Raw genomic sequence first — 27,433 nt, forward strand, 5'->3', positions numbered from 1 at the left:
ATTCTAAAATGCAAAAATCTAAGCCGCAGTCTCCCATTGCACTCATCGCAAAATGCAATTCCTTAGATCGGCCCCTCTTCTAAGCATCCCTATGATACGTCATGTACATTCACCATGCAAACCACTGGTCTGAAAGGAACTCACTGTACTTTACATTAGCAAAACAAATATTAGACTCTGGATGGTGTTATGGAGGTTCTGCTTGTTCCCTAACATCTGAGGCCCAGCTATAACTGGAAAGGTGGAGGACACTTTGAATGCTGAGCTCTATTTTGAAAACTGCCTAGTTTACAGCTGAAGTGCATTATTTTACAATGCAAACTGGAGTCAGCATTGAAATAAAGAGCAGTTTACATTATTCAGAATTAAAAGGTCTCCATTTGCCTTCAGTTACCAGACAGCGTGGTTGGAATTTACCACAACTTTACTTGGAATAGAAAATGTGTGGTACCCGTGTGGTGACAGTTAACAAATTCTGACTTTTCAATGGCTTCTTCTAAGTTATATTAATGCATTAATCCTCCCATTACAAGGAGATAAACTTTACATGAGTAGGAACTGTGAGCCATTTTATCCATGATAATTAAAGGACCATTTGGATATCCATTACCAAAATTTGGATAGCCCTACCAAACTCATGGTCCATTTTGGTCAATTTTACTGTCATAGGATTTTAAAAATAATAAATTTCATGATTTCAGCTATTTAAATCTGAAATTCCATGGTGTTGTAGTTGTAGGGGTCCTGGCCAAAAAAGGAGTTGTGGGAGGAGGGGTTGCAAGGTTATTGTAGGGGGTAGTTGCAGTACTGCAACCCTGACTTCTGCACTGCTGCTGGTGGCGGTGCTGCCTTCAGAGCTGGGCAGCTGGAGAGTGGCGGCTGCTGGCCGGGAGCCCAGCTCTGAAGGCAGAGCTGCTGCCAGCAGCACAGAAGTAAGGAGGGCATGGTATGGTGTTACCAACCTTACTTCTGTGCTGCTGCCTGCAGAGCTGGGCCCTCAGTCAGCAGCCGCCACCCTCCAGCCACCCAGTTCTGGAGGCAGCAGCGCAGAAGTAAGAGTGGGATGGTATGGTATTGCCACCCGTATTTCTGTGCTGCAGCTGGTGGGGCGCGGCCTTCAGAGCTGAGTGCCTGGTCAACAGTCACTGCTCTCCAGCCGCCCAGCTCTGAAGGCAGCGCAGAAGTAAGGGTGGCAATACTGCGACCCCCCCCGTAAAATAACCTTGTGACCCCCCTGCAACTCCCTTTTGAGTCAGGACCCCCCAATTTGAGAAAGACTGGTCTCCCCCATGAAATCTGTATAGTGTAGGGTAAAAGGCCACAAAAGACCAGATTTCATGGAGGGAGAGCAGATTTCATGGCTCTGAATTTGGTAGGGCCCTACAGATCATCCATCTTTTCCCCTCCAGCGAAAAAATGACATTGTCCAACAGACTATTAAAAATGATCCTCAAAGCCCCCAATTGTACATGTCTTTCCATTTCACAAAGTGCTAGTATTGCTTCACTGCTGCCATGTGGAAAACATTGAACCATGTTCATTGTCGAGTCAATGATGTATCTATCTCCTGCCCTGGAGATAGCTATTGGCAAAATTCACCTGTGGCATAGAAGGCTGTACAGCGCCCTCCACATCATCTAAATCTGGGGTTATCACAAGAAATTTTTTGGTGGCCTAGAGTGTGGCCACCAACTCTTGCTGAATAGAAACAAAATAAGATGCTTTGCACATTCTTGTCTATTTTGTTGTTGTTTCTTTTGCCTTTTCAGTTGCTTTTTTTAAAGACTTGCTAGCTAGTAAGGCTGCTGCTGTGAAAACTGATACATGTATATTTGTATGTAGCACTTTTCACAGGAGACTTACCAGCTAGCTGGGAGGCAGTGAAAAGTGATATTAACAAACATACAAATATTGCTTTTCACAGCAGACTTATGCAGCTCTGGCAAGCCGGGGGACAAATTAAGCTGTGGATGCAGAATTGGGTAGGGAAGCCAGGGACGATGGGGGTGGGGGGAGGGGACGGGTGAGCCCGGGGCTGGAGCCCGAAGCCTCGTGGCTGGGGGATGGAGCCTGAAGCCCTATGGCCAGAGCCTGGCACTTGCCACTCCAGGGCTAAGCCAGAAGCCCAAGCCCCAGCATCCCTGGGAAGGTGGGGAACTCACACCAGCTGCCTGCTCCTCTGGCATTTGTGGCTGCAGAAGAGGGCAGGCCCCAATCCCTGCTGGCAGCTTCCTACCCACCATCACTGCCCAGGAGGCTGTGGCTGCAAGAAAAGCCTCTGGTGGCCGCATTTGAGAAACACTGATCTAAACACTGCACACAGGGCCAGATGGTGCAAGGAATCAGAAAGGGTCTGCATGCTCCCTCCACAAAGACCGTCAGAGGTGTAAATGAAGAGAGAGACTCCAGGATCCCCACTGACATAGAGCTAGAGGCTGGAGCAGTGACTGAAGATGAGCTGCGCTACCATCCCGTGCTATGCGCCAAACCTGGGAGTGGTGAATTTCACTTTCTCCTCGTCCCTTCACTTCACCCACATAGCGCCCCAGCACTCAGGCTGTATGTGGGTGACGTGGTTCTCACTCCTCACGCGGCCATAGTTCTCCAATGGTTACCTCGCAATCACGGCTGCAGCACGCAACTGCCAATCACAGGAAGAGAATGGGTACTTCAGGCCAGGAATGAGAAGCTAACGATGCTGAAGAGAAAAAGAGCTTGGTCTCATGCAAAATTTCACTAATACTAAAAAGCAAGAGAAGGAAAGGTCTGGTCCAAGGGATAGGGCACTGGATTAGAAGTCAGGAGACTTGGGCTCTAGTTCCATCTCTGACAATGATGTACTAAGTGACCTTGGGCAAATTGTGTCACCTGCTTCCCCTCCCACCTCTTTGTGCAGCTTGTTTATTTAGATCATAAGCTCTTTGGGTCAGGGAGTCTCTCTTATTACATAAGCTATATGAGAGCTGGCTTATGTATACCGAACCTAACATGATAGAGCCCCAACTGCATCCGGTGCCACCTCAAAGTGCTACTGTGTTACTAATACTAACATTACTAGCACTAAGAGGGAAATTGTTTCTCTGCTCCACCCATTCTCCACATGCTTCCTTTCGAATTCTGCCTTTATTCTACCTTAACAACTTAACACCGATCAGTGGAACACATTCAGTCCCAAACCAAGCATCTACTATTGTCCACTTACATTTGGAAAACATTGCTCTCATGGTTTGGTTTATGTTTACTGTTACTAACAAATGAAAAGTGTCCCCAGACACCGTCATCATATCTACATGGTCTGAAATATCAGAGCAAAGGAGAGAAGTCAACTCCAAAAAGATCACTGTAGAGTCATAATTTTCAAGGCCAGATGGGACTATTATAATTGTAGTAAGAGGAAGCCCAGAAACATAAACTCTTGTATCAGAGGCCCAGTCTGAGGCCTGAAGCCTGAACCAAAGTACTTCTAGGCAGTGCTAAGCAAAGCTGGGCTGTGAGCCAGAGGCAGGCCCCACTCACAGAAGTTGGCAAGAAAAGGTTGTTAGAGGCACCTGCACACACACACATAAGTGCTAATGAGAGGAACTTGCACCAAGACGGCATCAGAACACTCCACAGACATAACATGGAACTGGCAGGTGCATCTTAAAGACAGGGTCAAAAGAACAACATGATGGATAGATTCGTTTGAACTATGATGAGTAATCTGTCCTGCAACAGTGTAAAAGTAGGTTCCTGAAGCGCACATCTTTGTCCAGCCTAGGGGACAGTGGAGTGTCCCGCCACTGACTCAGCTGTGTCCATTGCCAGGGGGCACATATTCATAGGATTCCCTGTAGAGTCTACAGGGAACTATTACTGTGCTTCGTTTGGCAATAAACCTGGCCGGGTGCCTTTGTACCTTCCTAGAGTCTGTGGTTTTGGGGGGTTCTCTCGGGGTCTGCTGTGTTAGCGATCTGCGCAGAGCTGGAGCAGCACACAGAGGGAACACGCACGCAGCTGACTGTTATCATCATCGAACAAGAGCAGAGCGCCACACCAGTAGTTACTGACAACAATAATCATCTAGTCTGACCTCCTGCACAACACAGGCCAGAGAATTTCACGCAGCGATTCCCACATCAATTACATATTTTATGGTTGAAGTACATCATCCCTTTTAGAAAGACATCCAGTCTTGTTTTAAATATTCCAAGTTGCAGAGAGTCTACCACATCCCTTGGAAATTATTCCATGAGTTAATTACCCTCACTGTTAAAAGTTTATGGCTTATTTCTAACATGCATTTCTAGCTTCAGCTTCCAGCCACTGGTTCTTGTTATACTATTTGAAATCTTCTCTTCAGGTAGGTACTTTTGGACTGTAATCAAGTCACCTCTTAACCTTCTCTTGGATAAACTAGATTGAACTTCTCAAGTCTTTCCTAAGTAAGTTTTCCAGGCCTCGAATTATTCTTGTAGCTCTCTTCTGATCCCTTTCTAATTTTTCAGCTAGCACTATTACACTGTCCTCATGTGATCCTTGTTAAAAAAAATCACTCAGCAAATATCCATTGTACCTTTCTGTAATGAACTTGAGTTCAGCACCATGCAGCTGTCACACAAAAGCAACGCTGGGACCCCAATTGGGTATTCAATACAAAAAGTTCACCCAATTAAAATAGCACACAAGATCATTGGCGGGATAATGGCCAATAGAATATATATTACTATCCAATTAAAGTGGAGAATATTACAGGAAAAAAATAAAATATAGGAAATTAAATCAACAACAAAATGGCAGGTATATATGGCTGTTAGCATTAATGAGTCAATATTTACCAACATCCAGAATGGGTCAGAATTCACTAACAGTCACCATAATGAGGTATCTGAGATGCCACCATTATTTTCCATTGTAAGGAGAGGGCATAACTGGATTGTTGGCACATGCTAACTTTCTAATGGCGACAACTCTATTCACATTCTACATGGCTTTTTGAACCGTGACTTATTGAGACTCCACATTTGTCAAATCTCAGTACAGAACATAAGGAAAATAAATGTTCCTTTTCTTTCTCCTCTGCCCCCATGTTACCAAGTCCCTCTTTGACCAGCTAACCTCTCCACTTAGCAATGTAAGTGCTTTTATATTTCATCTGAAACCACAGCTACTACTACAGCGTTCTACTTCCTAAGCTTGTTACCACTGGTCTACCTGCACTCACAGCAGACAAAAAAGAAAATACTGCTTTCAGATTTCACAGTGGCATAAGGGGAATGCGGCAAATGGAAAACTGCTGATTACGGGCAGTTAGTAAAATTATAAAGTTACTGAGCAACCTACTAATCCAAAGAAACCTCCATTAATCTCCATGGCAGGGTCAATTTAAAAGCTTGAAGCCAGCAAGAAAAAATAGCTGGAGAAGTTGCCAGCTATATACTAGGACCTGTTTGTTCAACAGCCCATATATTGGCTTTATTGGCCACACACTGTTTTATAAAGAAAAGGGGGAATTATATGGTATCTTTCAGTTAACTAGCTTTGAAAAATAGACTCTGTGCACTACCATATTGATTGTCTCTTTGAACCTGAAATATGGCCTTTCTTTGCAATAACAGACTATATGTACACAGCCATATATCACTAAAATTACATGGCTGAAGGAGCTACAAATTGAGACTACTGTTACTGGTAACCTGAAAACGTCTATTCGCTCTGTAAGTGAATCGAAGCAGGTCTGGACACAAAAGAATGGTTGGATTTATGAAACTTGTTGAGGTGGCATCCAGAAAGCATGACGACTTTCAAACGAAAGGACAGGAAGGGGTTAATAATGAAGAGCCACCTGGTGCTCTGATCTGCAGGCAGAAGGGGCCACTCTGGGATCACTTTCTTCTGCGGTGGAGGTGCTGTCCATGGGTCTCAGGATCCACATAGTCCCCGCAGTGGGAAGGCCTAGGACGAAGGGGGCATGCAGTAGCAGAGGCCGGGGAGGTTGGGCCTCTTTCCCTTCATTTTGGGATATGGATATGGATACAGCCCTTTTTCATGTCTTTAATAAAGTAAATACTAATGGAAACTGCATGATCATGGGAGACTTTAACTTCCCAGATATAGACTGGAGGACCAGTGCTAGTAATAATAATAGGGCTCAGATTTTCCTAGATGCGATAGCTGATGGATTCCTTCATCAAGTAGTTGCTGAACCGACTAGAGGGGATGCCATTTTAGATTTAATTTTGGTGAGTAGCGAGGACCTCATAGAAGAAATGGTTGTAGGGGACAATCTTGGCTCAAGTGATCATGAGCTAATTCAGTTCAAACTAAATGGAAGGATTAACAAAAATAAATCTGCAACTAGGGTTTTTGATTTCAAAAGGGCTGACTTTTGAAGGGGTCGGTCCTGGGGCCCGTTTTGTTCAATATCTTCATAAATGATCTGGAGGATGGTGTGGATTGCACTCTCAGCAAATTTGCGGATGATACTAAACTGGGAGGAGTGGTAGATACGCTGGAGGGGAGGGATAGGATACAGAAGGACCTAGACAAATTGGAGGATTGGGCCAAAAGAAATCTAATGAGGTTCAATAAGGATAAGTGCAGGGTCCTGCACTTAGGATGGAAGAATCCAATGCACCGCTACAGACTAGGGACCGAATGGCTCGGCAGCAGTTCTGCGGAAAAGGACCTAGGGGTGACAGTGGACGAGAAGCTGGATATGAGTCAGCAGTGTGCCCTTGTTCCCAAGAAGGCCAATGGCATTTTGGGATGTATAAGTAGGGGCATAGCGAGCAGATCGAGGGACGTGATCGTTCCCCTCTATTCGACACTGGTGAGGCCTCATCTGGAGTACTGTGTCCAGTTTTGGGCCCCACACTACAGGAAGGATGTGGATAAATTGGAAAGAGTACAGCGAAGGGCAACAAAAATGATTAGGGGTCTAGAGCAAATGACTTATGAGGAGAGGCTGAGGGAGCTGGGATTGTTTAGTCTGCAGAAGAGAAGAATGAGGGGGGATTTGATAGCTGCTTTCAACTACCTGAAAGGGGGTTTCAAAGAGGATGGCTCTAGACTGTTCTCAATGGTAGCAGATGACAGAACGAGGAGTAATGGTCTCAAGTTGCAATGGGGGAGGTTTAGATTGGATATTAGGAAAAACTTTTTCACTAAGAGGGTGGTGAAACACTGGAATGCGTTACCTAGGGAGGTGGTAGAATCTCCTTCCTTAGAGGTTTTTAAGGTCAGGCTCGACAAAGCCCTGGCTGGGATGATTTAACTGGGACTTGGTCCTGCTTTGAGCAGGGGGTTGGACTAGATGACCTTCTGGGGTCCCTTCCAACCCTGATATTCTATGATTCTATGATTCTATGACTTTCAAAAATTAAGGAAATTAGTTAGGGAAGTGGATTGGACTGAAGAACTTATGGATCTAAAGGTAGAGGAGGCCTGGGATTACTTTAAATCAAAGCTGCAGAAGCTATCGGAAGCCTGTATCCCAAGAAAGGGGAAAAAATTCATAGGAAGGAGTTGTAGACCAAGCTGGATGAGCAAGCATCTTAGAGAGGTGATTAAGAAGAAGCAGAAAGCATACAGGGAGTGGAAGATGGGAGGGATCAGCAAGGAAAGCTACTTAATTGAGGTCAGAACATGTAGGGATCAAGTGAGACAGGCTAAATGTCGAGTAGAGTTGGACCTTGCAAAGGGAATTAAAACCAATAGTAAAAGGTTCTATAGCCATATAAATAAGAAGAAAACTAAGAAGGAAGAAGTGGGGCCGCTTAACACTGAGGATGGAGTGGAGGTTAAAGATAATCTAGGCATGGCCCAATATCTAAACAAATACTTTGCCTCAGTCTTTAATAAGGGCTAAAGAGGATCTTAGGGATAATGGTAGCCTGACAAATGGGAAGGAGGATATAGAGGTAGATATTACCATATCAGAGGTAGAAGCGAAACTGAAACAGCTTAATGGGACTAAATTCGGGGGCCCAGATAATCTTCATCCAAGAATATTAAAGGAATTGGCACCTGAAATTGCAAGCTCATTAGCAAGAATTTTTAATGAATCTGTAAACTCAGGAATAGTACCGAATGATTGGAGAATTGCTAATCTAGTTCCTATTTTTAAGAAAGGAAAAAAAAGTGATCCGGGTAACTACAGGCCAGTTAGTTTGACATCTGTAGTATGCAAGGTCCTGGAAAAAATTTTGAAGGAGAAATTAGTTAAGGACATTGAAGTCAATGGTAAATGGGACAAAATACAACATGGTTTTACAAAAGGTAGATCGTGCCAAACCAACCTAATCTCCTTTTTTGAAAAAGTAACAGACTTTTTAGATAAAGGAAATGCAGTGGATCTAATTTACCTAGATTTCAGTAAGGCATTTGATACCGTGCCACATGGGGAATTATTAGTTAAATTGGAGAAGATGGGGATCAATATGAACATCAAAGGATAAGGATAAGGATAAGGAATTGGTTAAAGGGGAGACTGCAACGGGTCCTACTGAAAGGCGAACTGTCAGGTTGGAGGGAGGTTACCAGTGGAGTTCCTCAGGGATCGGTTTTCGGACCAATCTTATTTAATCTTTTTATTACTGACCTTGGCACAAAAAGTGGGAGTGTGCTCATAAAGTTTGCAGATGATACAAAGCTGGGAGGTATTGCCAATTCGGAGAAGGATCGGGATATTATACAGGAGGATCTGGATGACCTTGTAAACTGGAGTAATAGTAATAGGATGAAATTTAATAGTGAGAAGTGTAAGGTTATGCATTTAGGGATTAATAACAAGAATTTTAGCTATAAGTTGGGGACGCATCAATTAGAAGTAACGGAAGAGGAGAAGGACCTTGGAGTATTGGTTGATCATAGGATGACTATGAGCTGCCAATGTGATATGGCTGTGAAAAAAGCTAATGCGGTTTTGGGATGCATCAGGAGAGGCATTTCCAGTAGGAATAAGGAGGTTTTAGTACCGTTATACAAGGCACTGGTGAGACATCACCTAGAATACTGTGTGCAGTTCTGGTCTCCCATGTTTAAAAAGGATGAATTCAAACTGGAGCAGGTACAGAGAAGGGCTACTAGGATGATCCGAGGAATGGAAAACTTGTCTTATGAAAGGAGACTTAAGGAGCTTGGCTTGTTTAGCCTAACTAAAAGAAGGTTGAGGGGAGATATGATTGCTCTCTATAAATATATCAGAGGGATAAATACAGGAGAGGGAGAGGAATTATTTCAGCTCAGCACCAATGTGGACACAAGAACAAATGGGTATAAACTGGCCACCAGGAAGTTTAGACTTGAAATCAGACAAAGGTTTTTAACCATCAGAGGAGTGAAGTTTTGGAATAGCCTTCCAAGGGAAGCAGAGGGGGAAAAAGATCTATCTGGTTTTAAGATTCTACTTGATAAGTTTATGGAGGAGATGGTATGATGGGATAATGTGATTTTGGTAAGTAATTGATCTTTAAATATTCAGGGTAAATAGGCCAAATCCCCTGAGATGGGATATTAGATGGATGGGATCTGAGTTACTATAGAAAATTCTTTCCTGGGTATCTGGCTGGTGAATCTTGCCCATATGCTCAGGGTTTAGCTGATTGCCATATTTGGGGTCGGGAAGGAATTTTCCTCCAGGGCAGATTGGAGAGGCCCTGGAGGTTTTTCGCCTTCCTCTGTAGCATGGGGCATGGTTGACTTGAGGGAGACTTCTCTGCTCCTTGAAGTCTTTGAACCATGATTTAAGGACTTCAATAGCTCAGACATGGGTGAGGTTTTTCATAGGAGTGGGTGGGTGAGATTCTGTGGCCTGCGCTGTGCAGGAGGTCGGACTAGATGATCAGAATGGTCCCTTCTGACCTTAGTATCTATGAATCTATGAATCTATCATTTTGAGGGTGCCCAGCAGAGAGTCTCTCAGACTCACAGTACAGCCAGAGAACATATTGCTTTTACACCTGTGCCCCTTTGCAGAACGTCCTGGAGCCAGCTGTGACCATGGGAATCCTAAGGAGCGGGTCCGAGGCTGATGCGGGGCAAAGAGCCCTGCACTGATCTCAGGGTGTCTGTGGCACCAAGGGCCAGATCTTCCCTGATTTCTTCTACAAGGGAGAGAGGACAAACCTGTCTTCCCTCACTTCTCCCAGGCACATTGTCTCTTCTCTATTCGCCAACGTCTTAAAATGCCAAAGCTTTTCCTGTTCATCTCTCCCTGGTCCATCCACAGCAGGCAGAAGGAGACTTCTCTCCTGCTGTCCTCTCTGTGCCTAAGTGACCCCAAGCTTCTTTCAGTCCTTCCCATGCCCTCCTCTTTTATTTCTAATCCTCTCCCTAACAAAATATTCACATAGGAAACCCATTCGTCACCCAGAAACTACAATGCCTTCCATCCCTCCCATACCAAAACTACACAAGCTACCCACAACTTACATTGTTTAACGGTATTGGAAGCATGTCTAACAATCACTGAAGCGTGCTGTGCTATTTTATATGAACTGCAGCAAATAAACGTACAGCAAGAAAGCCTAGAATGTGAGATGTGAATAATAACCTCCCCAGGGAGCTGATGGAAGACCTCTTGTTCGGGACAGTTAAAGCTAGATTGGTCAGATCCCTACACATTATATTGTAGCGGACAAACCTGCTTTTCCTATGGTGGATGCCTTCAAAAACTTCCACTGACATAAACAAAAGCTGCATCTGTGAGCAAAGTGGTACCACTTCCTGGAATAGGCAGAGCACACAGAGGGCTATGAGTATTAGGGCCCAATTCTTAGCTACACAAAAGCCCCTTCATATAGTTCTGGCGATGTTCATGGGCCTTAGAGAAGGTGTTACATTATTTTTGCCAGAATGGCAGAAAAGGGCTTTTAGTATTACTGAATTCAGGCCAGTGTGTCTATTAAGGCTGAAGACGCTAAATTACCATAGCCAAAACAACAAATGCACTTGAAATTGTGAGGTGCTCTCTTACTGAATCTAATTCTGGCACCTTCATGCTGACTTTAATCAACACCTTAAAAGAGTCAAGTCATTTCTTTTTATAAGGCTGGTGGTTTCTTTTGCATTCAGAGAGGCTTATGAATGTGCCTGATGTCTTTTGCCCCTTTGTTGTGTCTAATCTTAAGAATTAATTGACTGGTAAAAGTATAAAATTCCAATCTTTTGGGGGAACTCCAGAACAAAACTGAATCATGTCACAAATCATACTGAAGATCATAGCTTCATATGCATTACCTGGCATCATGCAACTAGCAAGCCATGACTGATTTCTTTTCTTCTTGAAAACTGAAGAAAAACATGAACTGCCAAAAAGACAATACACATCTGAGTCTTCAGAACCCTCTGCCAGCCTGTTCCAGAATGGAGTATATTAAGAAAAAGAATCATACATGAAAAAGTTTTATTTCATTTAAATAGGAAATACAATGAAATAATTGATGTAATAATGTAAAATAGAACTCAAAGAGGAGCTTTATGCCCTTTCCTCTTCCCTTATTCTGGGCTGGCCGGGAACTGAAATTACATCTAGTGTAACTGTAACCCTCTGGGTTGCTCTAAATTATGTCAGAGGCAGTCAGCCACTATGCCACACAATCAATGTCCCAATCTGCTCCTGATAACCCCCTTGTGTCTCTGACACAGCCCGTGCATGGATCAGGGAGGGCAGTGAGCACAGGTTGGTTACATCAGCTTTGTGCTACCCAAGGAATCTCCTGTGTCAGACAGATTTCTCATTTGCACCTCTGGGGAGCTTTCTGGCTGCTGAGGACTGAGCCCAAATGCTCCCTTCTTCACTTTGCATAGTTTCTTCTTAGAATAGATACAGCTTCCATAAACTGACCAGAACTCCCCAAAGAAATATTTTACCTGCACCCAGAAACAGTACAGTACCTACAATCACAACCAATAAATCTATGAAGCCTTTTCTCCTAACACCTCTGTGACCTTGATGAAATATGCCTTTCCTACAGGAAGCCCTTCATCACCTGCCATGCTATTTTATCAGGCCTGTCTGCCATTTTCCGCCATCCAGCCAGAGTGGCTGTCTGCTGTAGATTGCTATCATATGATCTTTCCCTGAACCAGCTGCCTCATTGAATCGATATTGATTCAGACTTGGGTTTCTGCAGCAAATCTGTTGCATTTCCATTAGCAGGGCTGCAAATGATCAAACGTAGAAAGCTTCATTTACATCATTCCAGCTCCATGTCGCAGAGTAAATGCACAAATACATATTAACGTGATCTGAGCCAAATTATGCCTTCTTGTCTCCTGCTGGGAAAGTAGCAGATCCCCTTTTAGAGCCAAAGAATATCATCTTCAATGTAAACTGCAAATATAATAGTGAACTTAAAAGTGCAATAGGTGCAGAAAGATACGAATTCAAGTCCCCTGCAGTGAAAATCCAAATTTAGGGCCTTATCATGCCACCAATTTTTAAGCAGTTCTCCCCACTGATCGAAAACTAATGACGTGCTATGGCCCCAGATACCATTTTTAAAAATGAAGTCATGATGAATATATACTTACGTATATATTTACAGATTATACATTTATATACGCATTAATATAACAAATACACATGGCTATATACATATATAAAGAGACAAAGATTATTGAAGTTCTCCACGGTAAGAGCAAATACCTAATTTTCCATTACAAAAGAGGCTTACAAAGAAATGTTCAGATTAAGCAATTATAAACAAAAGCTGCCCCAACAAACTAAAACATGGGTAACTGCAATCACTTCACTCTGAAAAAAACAGAGCATCTTTAGAAGCAAAGGCTTTAGAAATGACTAGAGGCAACACATTTTAATGCTATGAGCTTTACATAACCAAATATTGAGTCAAGCACTGCCCTGCGTTACTACAGGTACAGTCCAGTGACTTGGGGGCTTTTGCACCAATGCGAGCGAGCAAAGAATGTGGCCCATTGGTTTTTGATCAATTTAGCCTGCTGCACATACAAACTGAATAATTGTTTTTCAATTAATTAATTTCATGAAAAGGGGGAAAATGGGAGCGAGAAACTAAAAAAAGAACCAAAACTACACAAAACGAATAAAATGTGTGATCCTATCTGGTGCTATTAAGGTGTTATTATGACATGTTTCGGAAATCTGAATAGGTTTGCTACTTGTAGCTAATATGAACGATACACATTTATGGCTCTCCACCCGTTTCACACACACGCACATATGCTTATACGTTACAGCCCTGTTGTATTCTGCGTATTGTTACCTTGATTACACATGTCTAAAGCTCCTCTCAGCACTTGGATCCTACAGTGACAGGGCTTTAGGAATACACAGAGATTGGAGGGCTCAGTATCCGGGAATATCCTTAACCAAACCTGCTTAACAGAGGCCCAGCTACATCTCTCAGGATTTATAATGCTAGGCAGCCAGCCAGCGTATCTATATTGCACGGTGGGTTGGTGGGTTTGGGGACCCTTTTGAATGCTTTTTCACTGGGACCCTTGGTCATATGAAGCCTCATTTTTCCAGAGGGTAGGGTGTAACCTGTTGTAGATAAATGGGGTAGTCAAGCATATACGTACACACGGACATACCAAAAAAAACCCCTCTATTATCAGTAGTAGCTGGAGTAATGGAGGCCAGTCAACAGAACAGGCCATGTTTGAGCCGGCATCTTCAGAGTCAATGGGAGCCTTGCCATTAACTTCAATGTGCATGAAATCAGGCCCCAGCTGTTTCAAGGCCCAGGCTTTGGGAATGGGAGGCCATCTCTTGAGCTCTCCTCTTATGTGTTTAACCTTCATGAAATAAACCTCTAGGCTGTTTATCAGCTCTGGCTTCCTGCCCCCTTACTGAACACAGCTCTGTGCACGACCTCTGAGGGTATGTCTACATTGCAATTAAAAACCCAGGACTGGCCTGTCCATGCCAGCTGTCTCAGGCTCGTGGGGCTCGGGCTAAGGGGCTGTTTAATTGCAGTGTAGATGTTCGGGCTCGGGCTGGAGCCCTGGCTGTAGGGCCCTGCAAGGAGGGAGGGTCCCAGAGCTGGGGCTGCAGCCCAAGTCTGAAACTCTACACCAGGGGTGGGCAAACTACGGCCCGGGGGCTGCATCCGACCCTCCAGACGTTTTAATCCTTCCCTTGAGCTCCTGCCAGGGAGTGGAGTCTGGGGCTTGCCGCACGGCTCCCAGAAGCAGTGAATGTCCCCCCTCCGGCTCCTACGTGTAGGGGCAGCCAAGAGGCTCCGAATGCTGCTCCCGCAGCTCCCCTTGGTCAGGAACCTTGGCCCATGGGTGCTGCAGGGGCGGCGCCTGTGGACAGGGAGGCATGCAGAGTTGCCTGGCCGCGCCTATGCGTAGAAGCCGGAGGGGGGCATGCCGCTTCTTTTGGGAGCTGCTTGAGGTAAGCACCAAGTGGAACCTGCACCCCGACCCCCACCTGTCCCCCCTTCCTCCAAACTCCTCAATCCCACCCTGGAGCACCCTCATGCACCCCCAACCCATCATCCCCAGATGGAACCCTCACTCCCCCCCCCCCCGCACCCCAGCCCCCACTTTTGTGAGCATTCATGGCCCATCATACAATTTCCATATCCACATGTGGCCCTTGAGCCAAAAAGTTTGCCCACCCCGGTCTACACTGCAATTAAATAGCCCCTTCGTCCAAACTCTGCGAGCCCGATTCAGCTGTGGGTGTCCAACTGCAACGTAGACATACCCTAAAAAGCATCCCCCAACTTGCACTACCAGAGAAAGAGAAAGGAATAGCACACCTAGGCCTGTCAGATTACATAATCCCTGCCCAGTGAAAACCATTGCATAAGGGAAGCAAGAAGTGAGAGTGGTATGTGTCTGTGGGGAGGGGCGGTGGGTTGAGATGGAGAATTGAGGGCAGGTGAAGAAGAAAAATCAAAAGCAGAGGTATAAGAGCCAATGTGGAAAACGAGAAGAGGTGAAGGAGGCAGCAAAACCAGAAGAGTTAAGGGGACAGAACCCAGGGTAAGAAGCAGAAATGTGGACAATATCGACAATGTGACGTAAAGCCACTTAAAAGTCAAGTTTACCCTTACTTTTTTTCCAAACCCTAAAATAGGCCCATTTAGATCAGAAATTATGCCATGGTGCATCGATTATTTTGAATGGAAAGAGGATTGTTTTTGAGCTAAATGGTCCTGTTCTCAAGTCTGAGATGGCTTTTTTAATGGCCTGAACATTGAAAATAATCATTTTGCTGACACTTCTCCTGAGGAAAGGAACAAAAAGGGGAGGCAAGTAAAATATGAGGCAGAAATCAGAGAAATGAAAATCAGAAGAGCTGTCAAAGCCAAGGGCAGACAAGTAACAACAATACTTACAGCTTTCCATCTTTAATGCACAGTGCAAGCGATAGCTAACCCCTGGGAGAGAGGGACATATTATCATCCTCATTTTACAAATGGAGAAACTGAGGAAGTGAGGGGTCATTTGCTCACAGTGACAGTCACTGGCAGAGCTAGCATTAGAATTCATTGGAATCAATACGCTGACCACTTGGCTACGCCAGCTCAATGTGTACAAGAGTAGAGACACAAGGAAGAGCCATTCTGCCATGAAAAGCCCAGGTTTTTAGGCACAGTGAGGCAGCCCTTCATCCAGAAATGTCAAACCAGGCATTGCAAGTGTCAGAAATGTCATAAGAGACTAAATCACCTGAGCTGACGGAGGAAAATAAAAATGAAAAGATAAAAAGACAAAGCAGCTGTGTAGGCTGGGCCTGCCTGGGACGAGCTCAAGCAGCTCTGCAGTGCTATGCAAGATGCCTGCCGGCAGGTTCCAGATCTTGTAGCAAATGATGTGCTCAGCTATGCTCATATATTCATCTAAGCTACTCCAGCAAAATGGATTTACTTCTGATTTAAAGTGATGCAACCTGAGAGCAGAATTTGACCCACCTTGTGCAATCAATTACACCTATGCAAGGAGAGTGCGGAGTGCTGGGGCCCGTTTCGCTGTTGCCTTGCACCTAATACTATCCTTTTCACTAGTGCAACACCAGAATCTGAGTGTTTTACGGTTACTTTGCACTGATGCAATTGACTACGCAAAATGCAGGGCTACGAAGACTCAGGCCAAGGTGTAAGGAAGTGGTGAATCGGACCCTGTGGCTGTCCAGAGGAACTATAAAACCCATAGCTCTAACTCAGATGTTACTGAGATCTTAAGGCTAGCACCACAGCTTTCTAGCTACAATTTATCCTCTATCTTCACTTGCATATTATCAGTTTTGCTCACATAAATAGGTTTAAGAACTTAATTGGTTTGGGCACAATCCATTTAAATGGAAAGTGAAAGCAGCTTAAAGATCTATCACGAGGGAGGAATAGTTTAGATATTATGCAGTTATAAACAAAACAATTATTATGAAAACATACCCATTAGAGGACTATGGAAACATAATCATTAGAGTATGTGATGCCTTGCTGCAGTATTGCACTTAATGAGAAAAAATAGAATTTAGTTCCTGCACTATATTCCTATTCAAAAGATCTACATGTCTTAGACATAATATTCTATAGACCCCACCTAAATGAAACATTTCCACATATAATTTAGCAGAAACTGACATGCCTCACACATGTGGACACTTAAAAATTTTTACTTCTCTTTTCTGTTTCAGCAAAGGACCATTTAAAATGAGGAGCCACCAAGGAAGGAAAGACCTTATTTCTGTACTGAGAGAACACAAAGTATAATAATACAAGGTAGACCAGTCTTGGGACTAACACAGCTGACACAATTACTAGGATTGTCTCTCTCCTGCTCTCTCCCAGATTCCAATATAAAGAAGAATCAATTAGCCCTCAACAGACTATGACCTTCAAGGGTAAAGCTCTAAACGGAATATGCTGAGTTAGATAGAAAAGAAAAGAGGAGAAACGGATTCTGAATGATATGTCAGTCACAGAATAGGAGCCATGACAGCTCTTACTTAGTCCTCGATGGAAAATTATCAATGCAAAGGGAAAGCTCACTTGCTTTTTCTGAATAAATTACCTAGTCATGCTGGAAAAAGGAGAGAGGGTGAGATGCCATAAGGCCAATCCAACTTACAGATGTTACTTCCTGAGACACCTTTCCCAGAATTTTACACTTGACACCACTGTTCATAAATAATAAAGTTTCAATGCAGTTTCTTGTTTATCCCTCTCACTTTTGCTGGGCATAACATAGACTATGTTCGCAATCCAATTTAAAAAACCTCAGGACCAAATGCCTCTTTGAACTCTGTGGTAGATATTGTACTATCTGCCTTTTCCACCCTTATTTCCACAGGGATTCAAGGAACTGCAGCTGCTTGAAGCTTCAGAACTTGCTACACTTACGCTTTTAGGCAGCAGTAAATCTTTCCCACTCCGTGCAAACCAAACAAAATCAATTGCCAACTCCCTCTTTTCTTTCTATCAAGATCTATGTGGAAGTCAGATCCCTTAACACACTTAGTAGATATTTATCTAAAAAAATTAATTCCCGGACAGCCGTTTATTTCCCAGATGTGAGTGGATCTGAATGCAGATAATGGCTTTTTGCCTGTGGCTGCTCACCAGCTAGTCATTTACTTCAGACTCTGAGTGATCAAGTGAGAGCAAACCAGCTGTTCCATGTTGAATTTTGCAGGGTGGTATGTTGCTGCTATTGTAGAAGCTGCTCTTGATTCCTCCCATCCCCAGCCCGCAAACCATTTCAGTGGGATGGTGTTCTTAGGTCACTTTGCCAGGTGCAAAGAGGTGGGGACTGCAGTGACATCTGTCACACCTTTAATGATACTTATGAGATTTGTAGATGATACTGCTACAAAAAGGAGTTGCTGTGGTAATTACTTCTGGGAGGAAAAAACCCTTTGTCATCATTGCAAAAGCTGGTCCCAATAACTTAATCCATAGTCTCCCAACTGATTTTAAACTAGACAAATAAAGCTTTTGTTTGAGTGCACACCCGTGTTTTCTTATCAGACTCTTATCCTCGGAAAACTTACTCTCCATCCAACAGCAAGCCATCGTACATTATTGAAGCAAAAGGCTACATAGGGTTATACATTTTTATCTTTAAATTTTCCTTTCAATATCGTTGGAACATCATTGGACATTATACTACCTGGGCCATGGGTCAAGGCAATGAAGGTATACCTACGCACAGCAGCTGAGGGTCTGGCTCATGACATTTTCTAATATAAAACATAACTAACCCAAGATGATTACTGAAAGAGTAAACGGCGCTGCTGATCCTACATTGAGTCTGAGCAAGCTTCAAAGCTGGATTCAGTGGCAAAACTCTCATTGATTTCAGTGGAAACAGGATGAGGCCAAGTACGTATGAATCACCAAGTCATCAGCCTGCAGTGGTTTAGGAAGGGCACAAAGGAAGGAGACTAGAGGGTCTCCTAAGCAAGCTTACAACAAAATTTGTTGCCAGTTTTAACCACTGGAGACCTTGATTGTGGATACCCGGCCTGGTCTTTAGCACAGCTGTCTTTTCACTTACAAGAGTTACAGAGATCACAGGCTGTCTGGCCTAACCTGCTCCCATCTGGCAGGTTTCAATGAAACATTGAATAAATCATATGTTTTACAATGTTTTACACAGATGTTTTACAATGAGCACGGAGAAATTTCTCCAGAAGCTTGATTTGTAAAAGGCTAATTTGGGGCCCAATTCTACATGTATGAGCTCCTTAACCAAATCATCCTAGCTAAATCAATGAGACAACACTCATGAGTAATTGGTTTCAGAGTAGCAGCCGTGTTAGTCTGTATCTGCAAAAAGAAAAGGAGTACTTGTGGGACCTTAGAGACTAAAATTTATTTGAGCATAAGCTTTCGTGAGCTACAGCTCACTTCATCGGATGCATTCATGAGTAAGGTTTTGCAGCGTCAAACCCTTGAGGAAGAAAAAAGCCCCAGCAACCTGTAATGAGCCCTGAATGAAAAAATAGCCATAATTGTAATTGCTACATTAACAACTCTGGAATGTTTAGAGCTGCTACAAATGTATTGTCGCCCTTTCCCACTGCACTCACTGACTGCTTCAGGAAGATGGCAGGGGCATTTATCAGCAATGCAAGACAGGAAAGAGGAAATAGAAGTGCTTTAGAGACAGGACAATGATATTAACAAATATAGGGGACTCAAAGCAATATGCAAATCAAATTGATCACTGAAATGGCATGCTATATTACATGAAAAAGATACCAATCAAAATGTATTTAAACTGATTCATCCTTTTGTATAATGTATGCAATGAAATAACTTGTGAAGACTTGCCTCTTGATAACTGGCCAGGATATATGTCTTTAAAAAATATCCTTTCTGGTTCAACCACCACGTCTATTTAGCAACAGTTTCATAGAGCTTGTGATCCACCCCGAACCTCGCTCAGTTTATTCCAACCTAACATGCAATGTCAGATGCAAGGAAAAGATACAGAACAATCAAAGTCCTTTGTGGAAGAAAAAAATTAGCTGCTACTTACAAAGTTTTGGTGCAATTTGGAGATTAGTTTCTGTTGTTTGTGCCTGAGACACGGTGGTAGCCTCTCTCACCTCAGGCTCCAGCGTGGGTGGAGGGAAGGAAGGTGCGGCGGAGGGCAACAATGAAAAATCTAAGACACGGTTATGCGGAGAAGGCAAGAGGAAAGGCTCGGAGGGCACTAGTGAACTATCAGCTTGCACTGTAACTTCAACCTTGGTTTCAGGGCTCGGTACTGGGAAAGATGAGGTAGGCGCTACCGAAGGCACCCAAGCAGACGGAGCAGTAGGTTCCACTGAAATCACTGGGTCTTGCCCTATCCTCCCAGGGTCTAGGTGGGTAGGAGAGTCATACTCAAAAATTTTGTCTACAAAGACCCACTTGAGGCCAGCAATGCAGAGGCAGAGGCTGAGCAGGCAAGCCAGGATAGGGACAATGCAGATCTTTTCAGAGCTGAGGCAGCCCCTCAGTCGCTCTGCCTCCAGGCACACGCAGCAAGTAGTGGCAAGGCCTGCTGTCCCCTGGACCCTCCCGTCCTCCGTTTGCATCCCTGACATGTTGTCCTCAGCTGGGAGCCCTTCAAGAGATGCAGCAGGGTTCAGCTGAGTCGAGGAGTGGGGAAAAGTCTCTGCAGATACTTCAGACATATTTAAGCATAAAAGTCTCAACCAGCTCACCTCCAAAAGGCCTTAACTCTATCACAGTCCATTACTATGAGATGGGCAAAAATCAAATCGCCCAACTCTGGAAAAAAAATCATACACTGGGAGTCAGTTGAGAGTCCAAGTTCAAGAACATCATCTGGACTGGGAGAGGGAAAAAAAAAACACCCTCTCCTATTAAACAAGAAATAGAGTTGCTTAGTAATTATTCAGCTCCCATTTCCTGGCCACTTTTATAATTCCTTCAATGCCTCTCAAGCCATCCCAGCTCTTCCGAGGGGGCTGGCGGTGGCGGTGTGTGTGTGTGTGGGGGACACCGCACCAAACAAAGCACAAATTGTTAGATTAAGTGAACCAATAGCCCAGAGCGAAGGGCTGGCTCCTCACCTTGAGCATCTGAGGCTGGTGTTTGCTTCGATGAAGAAAACAATTGTCATGCAGCAGAAGCAGAAGCAAAATGAGGAGCAGCAGCAACGGTGGCAACAGTGGCAGAGGTAACAGTGACAGTAGCAACAGCATCCTGTTGTGTTAAAGCGACGGCTGAAAGAGGCTGAATCATTACAGAGCAGCAGGTGCCTGCTCTCTGAGCATCACTGCAAACGATATCATTACACGGAGGTTTGAAAGGAAGCGCAGTGCCAGGAGGGTGGTAACTCCCTTCTTCCCCCCACCCCTTCCTCTTTGTCCTTCTTGAGCACTCGCTCACTTTCCTCCTCTTTTTTCCCCCCCTCTCCTCCCTCACAGTCTGTTTCTCTGGTATACGGACACCCTCTCTTCTTTGTCTCCCCACCCCCACCCCTCTGCAGGACTGCTTTGAGTGAAATCAGTACACCCAGCAACACAGGACTGCTAGTGACTTCCTATTTTATCCAATTAGAAGGAATAAAGGCCATCAAATCAAAGGGAGGCAGGCAGGCAGCAGTTATGCGCTCTCTCTCTCTCTCTCTGTCTCTTCCTTTCACCGTTTGGTCAGAAGAAGATGGTAATCTATTACAACAATCTAACAAAGCTGAGATGGGGGTGTAGATGGTAGGCTTATGGGTTAGACCTGATACTCAGCAAGTCTGATATCTGATCTCTCCCAAGGGAAGTAGGCTTTTCTACTGCAGTTTCTTCCTGCCTGATGGGTAGAGATAGCATTCCTTCTCAATCACTCTAATAAGTTTAACTCTCTAACAATGGGGTAATGCATCTTAGGGAAATGAATATTTAAAAAAAATCATTTTAATCTTTGACAAATTTGCCTGTAAGTTATTATGGAGAGGGGGATTGCACCAGCTTTTTAAATTCTGTTTTGGAAATAAATTTAACATTCTTAAAAGAAAATCAATCTCTCAAGAGCTAGTTTGTAACTGATACAGAAAATACAATGTTTAGGTCCTGCCTGAAATTGACAAAGATCAAGGAAATCCAGCATTAATAAAGCTTCTGCACTGTTCTTAACTTGGTCCATTGTTTCTCTGTATTGCAAAGATCTATTACGTCCTACGGTGCTTATTCATGCCTCACTTAAATTAGCATAAATCAAGGAGCAGCTTCACTGAAGTCAATAGAGCTATAATGGTGTAATGGAGATCAGAATCAGGCCCTTTATGTGTTAGAATACATTGGCATAATATTAACATATACAATGAGAAAAGGGGTTCTGATTCTCAGCTCCTCTCCTCCGCCTTGTGCCATCATTTCCACTACGGAATTGGCAATGTTTTACATCCATTTTATACTTGTACAAATGATGGCACAAGGTGCAAGGAAACAAAGAATCAGTCCCTCTGAATTGTCCTGGTTTTGTTTCTTGTTTCGAATGATACTTAGTGACTAGTTTCCTTTTTATTTATTCATGGTAGCTGAAAATAACTAACTCCCACCAGGACTGCAGTGTAAGGGGGTGTAATCTTTGTATAAAGCAGGGTTATTGGAACTGAGGTAGTTCCACGGGTGATCTGCTGTTTATCAAGAGTGAACACCACCACCAGTTTCTTTGATGCCACTGAGACACATTTATACCTGGTGAAAATCAACTGGTGTCAAAGGAATTATACCAGGAATGACTTTGTCCCATTATATTAAACTAAACCAATAGGGGTCTGCGCTCAGCTATGTTTATCAAATACTTCCTCTTAAATGAAAACAAATTGAGCATTAAGGCTCAGAAGTCAAGCTCTCATAAGCTAGACAATGCCAAAATGTTGCAGCAGTAGACAATGCGAGTCCAAGGTACTCAGCACCTTCCGGAAATACATCCATGCAGAGTATCTTTGCTTGGCCAACTATAGCAGCGGTTCTCAACCTATTTACCACTGCAGACCTCATATGCAGCTCTCTCTGTGTTATGTGGGTGGCATCCACACAACATATATACTACCTGTATGGCCCTGAGGATGACACATGGGCCACAGCTTTGTGCTGATTGGGCTGCAAGTGACCCACGGGCTGAGAACCACTGAACTATACAATAGTACATGGCAGAACAACATGTGAGAGTCTGGGGAGAGACCCATGATTACATTAAAAAAATCCACAGCTGATAGCAACATTCTTTATAAAAATATAATCAACAATCTAAGGCTGTAATTCCATTGTGGGATCAAGTCTTAAGGTTTATGATATGATCAGAAATCTCTGCCAGAATGATTGCCTTTGATCACAGAGTTGCTTATCTTTTTACCTTTGCATTAGCTAGTTGATCATACTGCATCTTTCGGCAAATATAGCAAAATACTTCCCAAATGGCAATGACACACATTACGCATCACACACATTACATTGTCTCTGTAAGGTAGGGAGTATTATACTCATTCTACAGACCATAACGTTTGAGTGTCTTATACACGTCTTCTAATGCAGTGGTTCTCAAACTAGGGCTGCCGCTTGTCCAGGGAACACGGTGCGGACGCGGCAGGTAAACAAACTGGCCTGTCCCATCAGGGTTTTTCCCTGAACAAGTGGCAGGCCTAGTTTGCGAACCACTGTTCTAATGCATCTCACCACTGGATTTTTTTTTATTCAGCCTAACTTTTTTCCAAATCTTGCTTTTTTATTACCCCTAACTATGACCCTTTTGCACCCCTGGATCCCTCCAAATACAGGTAACCCATTACCATATTCCCCCACATGGAGCTGCCTTTTAGGAAAACTACATTTATTTAGTTCTCTGAATCTTTCTATGTAGCTCAGTCCCTCTACCCTATTCATCATTTCCGTTGCCCTTCTCTCAGTTTTCTCCTCTTTGTTGACATCTTTCTGGTGTGGAGATGAACAGATGTGAATGTGGTAGGGGCAGGCTCACAAGTCCCATGTAATTAATAAATAATGTCTAGTTCTACGGAGGGTGTAGAAAGGGACAATCACCTCCTTCGCTCATGCTGTGACACCTCTGTATATGCAGCCCAAGAACCTGCTGTTCTTCCTTTACCACCAAACCGCAAGCTGAAGACCACTAGGGCCCCACTGTACGTCAAGCTCTAATTCAGTGCACTTGGCCTGGCCATTTATTTTCAACCTTTCCACCAGGTTTTCAATCTGCGTAACATCTCCGCACTCATTTGAAATTGTTGCTCAGGCCATGCTTTGTGGGAGTCTCACACATATCAGTTAGAACAAGCTCACTTACAAACGGTGGGTGAATCCCCACTGCCCACCTCAGCAGCGACCCTCTGCTGAAGAGTGGCACACCACGGCACAGACAGGCGCCACAACCACACGCAGCACACTCAGCTCTCTCCTGCTCGCTAGGCACACTGCTCCTGCTGGGGGACTGTCTGTCCCGTGACACTGGGAGCAGGGTTGTGCAAAGGGGGGGGTGGGACAGGAGGGAGGGAGCTGTGATAAAAACTCAGCATGCATCGCATCACTGCAGCTGCTGAACATGACTGGCAAAAACCTGAGTAACTTACTGTAGCTCCTCATTTGTTTCAGCTTCTCCTCCACATGCCAAGGCCCCGCCTGTCTGCACTGTCTCAGCACTTTGCTCGTCTAGGATGCAAACCCCTCCTGCCACCTGCTTCAACAGCATCACAACAGGCCTGGCTCCCCTCCAAGCTGCAGTAACCCCCTCCATCAGTCCAGCTTCTCCCTGCTCTTGACTGCAGGTCCCTTACACCACAGCACCACTAGACCCGGCTCACTCTCTGCCTCCTCAGCATTAGCACTCAGTTCCTATCCTCCCTCACACAGGTCTCACCCCCTCCCCATGATCCCCTTCCTGCCTAGCCAGCTGCACTGCTGCTCTCATCACCCACTCAACCCCCCTAGCCCTCCCACACCCCCGAGGTTTAAAAACCCCACTGCCCTCCCTCACCATGGGGTGGGTGGGGCCACACCCTTGCTGTGGACCATCAGGGCTCCATTCACTTCTGTGCCAACAAGCTTCTGCCTGGGAATTGGAGCCCAGGGAGCAAAGTCTGCATCCTCTCCCACTCTGCGTTTCTGGCCCTGCTCCACACATGGAACCGGGGCCAGGGGGACAATCTGCCCGAGTGCGGTAATTCTAGCTCTGAGAAGCGATTCGTCTGGGCCAGAAAAATTGCTGGTCAAGGTACCCTCTCACAAATAATCTACAAAAGAAGACATCCGTGGCTAGGACATGTGCTGACAATGGAAAAAGAATGCTTACCAAATACCGCCCTTGAACGAAAGCCAGAAAACGCAAGAAGAAAGAGAGGAAGACCACGAATAACAGGGAAACAATCAGTTCTGAATGACATCAAGCTCCTCAACATGAAATGGGAAGATTTGGAGAGAAGGGCAGTTGATAGGCAACGATGGCAAATGGGGGTAGCCCAGCGTGCTGCAAAGCACGGGGTGTGAAAAAGGAAGGAATTGGAAGAGGAGGTACGCTAGTACACCTTATCTCACTTCACCTGGGGAGTGGGGGGGGGAATTTCTTGCCATTTGGTGCTTTCTACCTATAGCGGGGTGGGCAAACTTTTTGGCCCTAGGGCCACATCAGGGTTGCGAAACTGTACGGAGGGTAGGGAAGGCTGTGCCTCCCCAAACAGCCTGGCCCCTGCCCCTTCCCACTTCCTGCCCCCCAACTACCCCCCTCAGAACCCTCAACCCATCCAACCCCCCCTGCTCCTTGTACCCTGTCCACATGCTCCCGGGACCCCCGTCCCTAACCGCCTCCCCGAGGACCGTCAGCTGCAAGGTTTGGTTTTTCATTCCTGCATTACCATAGTAGGAAAGATGTATATTGCTTTAACATGGTTCTGTTGCAGGTTAGAGAAGATGAGGAGCTGGGAGTCAAACCAACAATGGGTTAATGGGAATGGAGACCCTGAAAGGGAAGTGAGTCTTGGTGACTTGTCTATAGCTTGCCGGTGCAGAAGTTAACCAAACTAACCCACTGGTAACAAATTGTAAGAGTAGGCTAGGCAAGGGTCTCAGTAGGTGAACTCCCAGTGTACAGCAGTATGTCTGTGTACGTACATCTTGGGCCTCTTTGGCCAAGAGGAAAAGGTGGTGCAGATTCCATGTCAATGAAGCTGCTGTGTGACTGTGACCGGACTCCTGCCATATAATAAATGGTGGACTTGGACTTAGAAGTTTGCAAAATGTTTTTGCATTGGGTGGATCATTTTGCCAGTAAATTTAATATAAATCCCTTCACTACTGTAAATTCTCAAGAAGAAGAGAGAAAAAATAATTATTCTCAAGACTGAGATGGGGAGAAGTGAACAGAGGAGTTGGCAGAAGCTGTATCAGTCCTTCTGACTGAATAGGTATCTAACTTTCACACATTTTGAGGCTAGAAGTCACCCTTTTAGTCTGACCTCCTGCATAGCACAAGCCACAGAATGTAACACTATAGAGAACCATCGTCCAGCAAGCCACAAATATACATAAAACATTTCTCAAAATAAAGTATAAATAAATATATAATCACCATGAAGAATATCCACTGCCAGCAAAGTAAAGCAACGAGTAACATTATTCTCAGGTGGTCACTCGTCCATGTACTAACCAGGCACAAACCTGCTTATGGGTTTATAAATTAGGTCTGATAAGCCTTATTACTCTTAGCATGAGGGTAATCTGATTTGAAATATCCAGCTGCTACAACCTCACTTTAACTCAAACTATTCCCTACTTGGATTCCCTAAACTCTTAAACACTACATTCTGGGAAGCATCAGGACCCGAAGAGACAAAGTATGTCTCATGGGCAGATGTATTGTATGTTACACTTGGACATGTTGAGTCACAGGTTGAGAATGGATGATGGTTAGTAGCAAAATACTGGTATTGGCAAAGTGACTTCATTCCATGCATTGCACTCTTGGAACTTTCAAACAGACATGAGCAACAATATGCTCTTGTGGTATTAATACAGGGAACCACTCTATCAATTTGCATTTCATTCCATTTTTGCCATACACTGAGAAATTGAAAACAGTGTATCTAGGAGGATTAAAAAGCTGCACATTCATTTATAAGGGATTGATGATTAAGGTTAAAAGGATCCCTCTTATTGATTATGGGCCACTTTCTTCCAATTAAATAAATGCAGCATTTAGAAGACGAAGGTCATCAAAAACCACCAAGCATGCCCAATGCGTATCGACACTGACAGCAGTTACCCCCTCTCCCTGAAGTGTATCGACTTGTGTGTGTATCGATACGTATACATAAGGAGATATCCATGTCATAAATTGGGGAACCACATGGTAGATCCATTTGTCATGCATCTTTGAAGACTCACCTGCCCTCTGCCCATTAATCCATCTCCCCAGGGACTAATTCCAGCCATCTGAACCTCTGAGAATTTCAAAGAGCTCCCATGAAACACTCCCACACAAAAAATGCTTAAGGAGAAAAACTATTTCTCTGTAAGTCCTTCACTGGAACTGTAAAAGCTAAAAGCGAGACCAACTTGAGCCTAGCTGTCACGTACAGAAGACATAATTTTTCTGAATGGGAGTGTCACCAGGGCTGTCGCGTCTCCCCGGCTCCAAATCATGTGCTGCCACGCTCGGCTTTTCAAGGAGGTTTATTTTCACAACAGAGGTTATCAGACAGACAGAACACAGTTTGAACTCAATCCTCAGTGACAGGCTTCAGGGCCATCCCTCCAAGGGGTCTCTGGCCTTCCAGCTCCTGCTGGCTTCTTAGCCTCGGCCAGCTCTGCTCCCCTCCTGGAGCAGCAGTCACAGGGCCGCTCCCCTGAGCCCTTTGCTCCTAGAACCCACCACAGGTGCTAGCTCCACTCCAGTATGACTTCCCCTCTGAGGCTCTGCCTGTTACAGCCCTCCCTCTCCAGCTGCCTACTAGCAGCCCTGTATAGGCCCAGGTGTGGTCCACCCCT

The 27,433-nt window shown here is 44.5% G+C and overlaps 1 protein-coding gene across 13 annotated transcripts in view; it reads right to left on the minus strand.

Moving 5' to 3' along the window:
- Window positions 1–27,433, minus strand: part of NRG1 (neuregulin 1) — a 761,379-nt gene that overhangs the window by 122,749 nt on the left and 611,197 nt on the right. For 4 of the 13 annotated variants that reach the window (XM_043514729.1, XM_038403301.2, XM_038403295.2 and 1 more), the window contains exon 1: window positions 19,471–20,737. The exons of 7 other annotated variants lie outside the window; for them this stretch is intronic. In XM_043514729.1, coding sequence (XP_043370664.1) covers window positions 19,471–20,113 — 643 coding nt within the window. In that variant the 5' untranslated portion in view covers window positions 20,114–20,737. Of the gene's footprint in view, window positions 1–19,470; window positions 20,904–27,433 lie in introns of those variants that run through there. 2 more of the 13 variants (XM_038403296.2, XM_043514728.1) reach the window with 2 other exon arrangements.

The sequence above is a fragment of the Dermochelys coriacea genome, chromosome 5, assembly GCF_009764565.3.
Source record: "Dermochelys coriacea isolate rDerCor1 chromosome 5, rDerCor1.pri.v4, whole genome shotgun sequence".
Lineage (NCBI taxonomy): Eukaryota > Metazoa > Chordata > Testudines > Dermochelyidae > Dermochelys > Dermochelys coriacea.